Genomic DNA, 6,922 nt, shown 5'->3' on the forward strand with positions numbered 1-6,922 from the left:
CACCAAGAAAGCAATTCACAACTCCATCCTAACCGACAAAAAATAGAGACGCAATCAACACACTAATCGGGCAAACCTAATCGAATTGACTGTTCAAATGCACAACTAAGCTCAATCTTAACAGGAGGCGTGACTTACCCCTCGGGAACCCAGTCGTGGACGCGGCGGATCTCCGGCCCGATGCCTGCCTCGCCAAATACTCCGGGGTCGCCGCTGCTCGCCATTTCGCCCTGGGGTTCTTCCTCCTTGTTCAAACAGCTCCACCAGCCCCCCACCTTTGAGCGCTCCGGCCGGGCGCACGGAAGGAGGTCGCGCCGCGGGTCGAGCAGGTGGCGGGCGCCCCACCCGTGGCGTCACAGGAAGGTGGCGGGCGGAGCAGGTAGCGGTGGAGCATCGCCACAGGACGGTAGCGGCGGAGCAGGCCGTGCAGCTGGTGGCGGGGCAGGTGTTGGCTGCGGCGCAGGTGGCGGCGGCGGCGCAGGACGGCCGGCCGGCGGATGGGCAGAGTGGGCGTCGATTTGGCTGGCTAGAACCCTACGAATGATTTGGGGATTTTGTTGCACGGGCCCACATGTCAGCTCCGGACCCACATCCACGCGGTCCCATGTGTAAGCTCCGGACCCACAACCACTAACGTCGGCGGACGGAATGGACTAAAATCTGGCCGTTTGGCCTCGTCATAGTAGCTGCGCATGGACTAGGGGCAAAAATGAGCACAATTCGTATCTGAGGGCAAAACTGAGCACATGGACACCACTGAGGGCAAAAGGATAATTAACCCAAATAGAAACTGACAGTTAGGCGAAAATGCTATTTGATTTTTTCCAATTCAGTTTTTTCCTTCACTGGTTTCCTTGCCTTTTTCTTTTCCATTGATTCCTTTTTCAAAACACCGATTGTTTTCTCAATTTTTCCTTTTTGGTTTTTCCTTTTCTTTTTACCTAAATTCACAAATTTTTAATCAAAAACTCAGAAAAATTGTGAGTTGTTTTGAAGTTGAAAAAATGTTTGAATTTTTTACAAAATGTTAGAAAATCTAAAAACATCCCAAGTTTCTAAAAATATTTCTGCTTTTGACGAAAAGTTCAAATGTTGTTTGGGTTTTTAAATATTTATTTGCAAATTTTAAAAAGCTCTAGTTTCAGAAAAAAGTATGCGCATTTTTAAAAAAACTGTTTGCAAGTTTGAAAACATATTCTTCTTTAAAAAAATGTTATCAATTAAAAAAATTGCTCCCGTGTTTGTTTAAATGTTCTTAATCCCCAAAAAATAAGTTTACAATAAATGTTTGTGTTCTTAATAAAAAGTATGTAAGCATGCGACCAGGAACCCATTTCAATTGAGAATGATTACAGCTGATGATGTTCTCACCACCAGGGCTGAGGAAGCGAACAATAAACCTGAAAAATAAATTAAAAAAGAAGTCTCGTCAATCGTTTTCCTTAAACAGTTAGGGGTATTTAATCAGCTGGTTGTTTCCAACCGATCGAAATAGACGTGCACGTCCACATGCCAGCATGTGCAGAATATTAGCAATTGGCCCAAAGTGGCCAACCAGTAACCGTCTACAGCGGGAGTGCATGCATGAGGCGTGTGATCTGTAGACGCACTCTAGTGTAGACACCTCCCAAAATAGAAACGTATGTTTATCTGTTTGTAGAAACTGACAGTTAGGCCTGAATTAGATGAAACTGCTATAAGTGTTGCTTGTTCGCTTGCGTGCAGTTATGGGTGAAACTGACGATAAAAATGGTAAGGTGCAGACATCCCTCATAACTGTGCTTGGATACATGCATATACACTCATCTCTAGGAACGCATGCATGTACAGCCTCATAGGTGCCTCGTAATCGACTGAAACGTCTATTCTCCCGCTGAACGAATATCGACGAAAAGTCTGAAATAATTCGAGAGAAAAAGGCGAACACCATTGCAAGTCTAGGACGTGGACAAGGAATCTAACTATATGAGATAATACGCTCAGTTCGTGCTATGTAGGGATTTGACATGATTAGATGGCACTTCCTCTCTAAAGAAATATAAGAGTGTTTAGATCACTACTCATGGAGGGAGAACTCCATTTTTGTAGACGGGCTACTCCTCTATCGCTATTCTTTTTCCTCCAACTATTTTACGTGACGTTCATTTTACGTGAAGGTAGAAATAGCAATGAGATACGGCAAAGGCATACCACCAAGTCCTTACTACTAGGCTACAGCCCAGTACACCCAGATGGTTCTAGCTAGCCAAGAGCATGCAGGGCGATCCAGACATGGAGCCACTGAGACAGCCAGCAAAAACTAGACTCTCTGCCGAAGCTAGGGCCTAGGGGAAGCCAGGTTAGGTTCAGTCACAGTTTTTGAGTCGATGAGTCGTTCTGACGTAGACTCATGACGAGTCGAGCCTGGCCGATCAACTAGCCGTGACTAGTCTCGACTAGTCGAGGGGTTTCAGTCAACCCTGGCAGTGCGAACTGTTCAGTAACACTTGAGATATGAAAAAGTTTGAGAACATTTTAGATATGTGATATGTCATCCAATGTAATTTACCGAAAGGATACTTAGCCCTCTTGCATGATAACGACTAGAAATAAAATAAATATAATGGCCCATCTCTTCATTAACTTTAGAAGAAAATCGTGGTGTAGTTCGTTAGCAAGCAGTTGGCACTGAGATTCCCATCAACACATGACCCACGTTGCTGCTTTGTTCCAATTGTCCTCTGAAACCAATCCTCCTCCCCTCCGTATAAATATAAACCAATTGTGATTCTTTTGACAAGACCCAACATTCTCTCGAGACAAGCAAAAGTCCACGGCGATGATTGGTGAAATGGATGTGGATAGCGTTGTAGAATACTTCAGGGGCAAGAGCATCCTCATCACTGGATCAACGGGGTTCCTAGCAAAAGGTATATGTGTTCATTAATCATGTGTGTTGAACTGCTGATCATATCTGAGAGTCTTGTATATTATTCTTTCTTGCATGATTTGTGGATAGTGCTTGTCGAGAAGATATTGAGGGTTCAGCCTGATGTCAAGAAGCTCTTCCTCTTGATTCGGGCCTCCAATGTTGAATCCGCAAAGCTTCGGATTCAAAATGAGGTGAATTATTTGTTTCAAGCTGTCCTTTCTGCTAACAGTACACTTTCTTGACATTGATGTCAGTATGTTCTTGACAATCTGTTGTCAATTGAATACTGACCTTCTCCCACCAAGAAATATAGAGGGAACAGGTGTAAGTGCATTGCGGAATGCAGATATATATTTTGCAATCTATCTATCTTTGTGTGATCCGAAGGAAGCTCTTGACAAACATATTTGTGTGTGTGTGTGTGTGGGGGGGGGGGGGGGGGGGTATAGATCACTACTTTAGTGATATAAAAGATCTTATATTAGTTTACAGAGTGACTAGTTAATAGTAACGTACAGACGATATTTTGGTATATTCAGGTCATAGGGAGGGAGATCTTTCAAGTGCTCAAAGAAGAACATGGTGTGGGGTTCCATAATTTCGTCGAAGAAAAGATCTGCCCTTTGGTGGGAGACATCATGCATGAGGACTTTGGACTAGACACTGCCAAGCTGAGAGAAGTGTCGAAGGACATAGACATTATTGTCAACGTAGCTGCCACCACGAAATTCTCTGAAAGGTTTGAAGTGTTTCCTGGTCGCGTATTGCTGGCATCATGTTACAACAATTACATACATACCATATAATTGCTCAAAATGTGATGTTAATTTTTCAGATATGATGTGGCTTTCGATGTGAATGTCTTGGGAGTGAAGCATGTTTGCGCATTCGCAAAGAAGTGTATTAAGCTCAAGATGTTGCTTCATGTTTCAACGGGTGTGAATCAAAACCAATAGAACTGTATATATTCTATAGATTTTTGGTTGGTGTATCATGCAGTTATGAATTGAAACTCATTAAGTGATATCTATATGACTTGAACAGCCTATGTAGTTGGTGAACAAGAAGGCCTAATAGCAGAGAAGCCATTCTTCATGGGTGAGACACTAAGGGTGGGCACACATTTGGATATCGAATCCGAGCTAAATCTGATCAAAGAGACCAGGAGAGAACTAAGGGATGACGGTTCCACGGAGAAAGACGAGAGGAAAGTCATGAAGAAACTTGGCCTCAAGAGGTCAGACATAGGAAACTTTACAAAGAGGAAAACAACAACATACCTAAGCATTCATACTCTTTTCTGCCGTTGATGCATTTGTCTCATGCTTATGCACCAATGAATGAAGGGCACGAAACTTTGGGTGGCCAAACACCTATGTCTTCACTAAGGCAATGGGGGAGATGATGATGGGGCTCTTGCGAGGGGACTTTCCGGTGGTCATCATCCGCCCGAGCATCATAACCAGTACACTCAAGGAGCCATTGCCTGGGTGGATGGAAGGAATTAGGTGTTGAAACTCAAAATTGAATTCCTGATCCTTCACAATGACACTGAATGATTACTGAGCATTTTTATATTTTGTAGGACCGTCGATGCAGTGATCATGGGTTATGCCAAGCAGACCTTACCATTCTTTCTAGGCAACCTTGATTTAATACTCGACATGGTGAGTTTGTTCACAAATCATAAACCAAAATTTGGAATGAAACATGCCGAAGGAACCATTTGACGAGCTATATGTGATGTGTTGTTGGTATTGGTGGGTGGTTTGGACAGATTCCGGGGGACATGGTGGTGAATGCTATGATGGTTGCCATGGCAGCACACTCAGAGGATCAAAAAGGTCAGATCATCTACAATGTAACTTCGTCAGTAAGCAACCCAGCACCCTCAGCCCTAGTCATAGATGCAATGCACCGTTACTTCTTTGAGAACCCGCCATGCAAGGGGAACGGTGAGCGTGTCCGGCTGAAGAAGATGCGATTCTTTAGCACGCTCACACAGTTGAGATTGTACATGGCCATCAAGTACAAGCTTCCTCTCGAGGTCAGTTCACCATCTCAACGTGCAAGAGTTGATTTTGCAGATGCCACATGAATGTAATTAATGTTATGTGCCTTTCATACGATTGGCCTGATAGATGCTTCGCCTAGTGAGCATCGCACTCTGCGGCATCTTCTCAGAATGCTACAACGAGCTCAACGGAAAATACAGTTTCGCCATGCAGATGATCGAGCTCTACGCACCATACACCTTGTTCAAAGGGTGGTAAGCAACTTAAAAACGTGTCAAAAATGTTATTTTGGTTTACTTTGGCAATTACACAGTACATCAACGTGTCCAGTTACCATATCAAGATGCACATCACCATTAAAATCCTGCTATTTGACTTGATTTTATCAATCCTGTGAAGCTTTGAAGACACGAACTTGGTGAAGCTAAGGACGACAATGAATAAGGATGACCAAATTAACAATGGAGCATATTACTTTGACTTTGATCCCAAGTCCATAAACTGGGCTGATTATTTCTATGGTGTACACATCCCTGGTGTGATTAAATATTGTACTTAACTAGCCAAATTTCCAGCAAGTTAAACCTCTTGTAGGGGCCATCATATCAAGTATCATGCATGCCAATTACTAGACAACTTGGCTGACATGCCATACAATTAAATAAAGAAAGAGAGATTTCGGTATCATATCATGATGTACTACTATGTGTCAACCAAAACAAACTGATGTCATCTAAAATACTAACTTGTGATACTATACACTATGAAGGTATTATCATACACTAGTATCATATACTAGTGTATGATACTTCCCACTACGAGCAGCCTTACCCCGGAAATACAACAATTGTACTAGGCTTGCCATGCAACTCTTATGAACATGTATTGTACTCCCCTTGTTATGCAACTATCCAGAGTATGTTCGCAAATGTACTGCACAGAAATGAGGGTAGTATTTTCTGAAGAGGAGCATATTAAGTCATCATATATATATGACCACCTTTTTTTGGCATAACATGCCAACCTAGGTGAAGTTTTTCAGCATTTATCACAAGGCACGCAAAAGAGAAGCAGTGATGTGCAAAATCTTCCTAGAGGAAAATATGAAAGCCACAAATGTGCAAGTTCGGTCTAATTAATGGAGCGCGGTGCTAATCAAGTGGACTTGTCGTGCCATCTATATGAAAAAATGTGCTTATATTATCTTGTGAAGTTCTCTAACTGTTTTGCGAAATTTGCATACTACATAGTTATTCAAAATTTTGACATGGTCTTCCGTGTGCATCTTAGAACATCATTTCTATATTCATATGCTTATATGAAATTATAGCTGATAGTATTATGGGGAAAAGCCATGTTGAGTTATATGATGCACAAATTTACCTTTTTCGATAAAGGACATTTCATTGAATCGATATATCGAGGTGATACAATCGCATCTAAAGAATGCCCGGCCTCTGCATAACTCGATGCACACAGCCAAGAAGTCCAACCGACCCAAAAAATAAAAATGTTTTACAACTTAAAAAGATAAATAAGTTCATCCTATGATGTGGCAGATCCTATCCGGAGATCATACCGCCATCCATGGGGGGAGAAAACCTCCCTGGCCGCACGCTCCATCCGCGTAGACGCCATCATAAAAAGGTCCCTGTCCTCCGGCCTCTGCAGGATAGACCAAGTACGGAGCCATCGCGTACATACATGAATAACCTGCATAGGAGATGAAACACATTTTTTAATTAAAAACCATATCATTCCTGGTAAGCCACAATGCCCAGCATAAGACAGCCGCCCCCACAAGAATATGTGCAGAAAACTTTTTATCAATACCCCTCAACCAATTGCCGAACATGTTACGAGCACTACGTGGTGGGTATAAATTTGAAGCTACTTCAACTATGGCGCAAACTGCCTGAGCGAACTTACACTCAAAAAATAAGTGCTTAATAGACTCGTCATGTTGGCAAAAGACACACGCCTTGGTGCCTTGCCA

General features: G+C 42.7%; 1 protein-coding gene across 1 annotated transcript; it reads left to right on the forward strand.

The window, feature by feature from the left end:
• Positions 1–2,743: 2,743 nt before the first annotated feature.
• Positions 2,744–5,604, forward strand: LOC109756186 (probable fatty acyl-CoA reductase 5). The gene is made up of 10 exons (XM_020315051.2): positions 2,744–2,909; positions 2,999–3,102; positions 3,451–3,650; positions 3,747–3,847; positions 3,956–4,148; positions 4,258–4,419; positions 4,497–4,578; positions 4,689–4,958; positions 5,053–5,180; positions 5,326–5,604. Exons 1-10 carry the CDS (start codon positions 2,819–2,821, stop codon positions 5,483–5,485), a joined length of 1,491 nt encoding a protein of 496 aa, XP_020170640.1. The 5' UTR covers positions 2,744–2,818; the 3' UTR covers positions 5,486–5,604.
• Positions 5,605–6,922: the final 1,318 nt, after the last annotated feature.

This window comes from Aegilops tauschii, chromosome 3 (assembly GCF_002575655.3).
Source record: "Aegilops tauschii subsp. strangulata cultivar AL8/78 chromosome 3, Aet v6.0, whole genome shotgun sequence".
In the NCBI taxonomy this organism is placed as follows: Eukaryota; Viridiplantae; Streptophyta; class Magnoliopsida; order Poales; family Poaceae; genus Aegilops; species Aegilops tauschii.

What these genes read in the sequence shown, in the direction of transcription:
- LOC109756186 (XM_020315051.2), top strand. Translation starts at nt 2,819, where the DNA reads ATGATTGGTGAAATGGATGTGGATAGCGTTGTAGAATACTTCAGGGGC. An exon ending in AGCTTCGGATTCAAAATGAG is followed by an intron (nt 3,103 to 3,450) that starts GTGAATTATTTG and finishes TGGTATATTCAG; the next exon opens with GTCATAGGGAGGGAGATCTT. An exon ending in ACCACGAAATTCTCTGAAAG is followed by an intron (nt 3,651 to 3,746) that starts GTTTGAAGTGTT and finishes TTAATTTTTCAG; the next exon opens with ATATGATGTGGCTTTCGATG.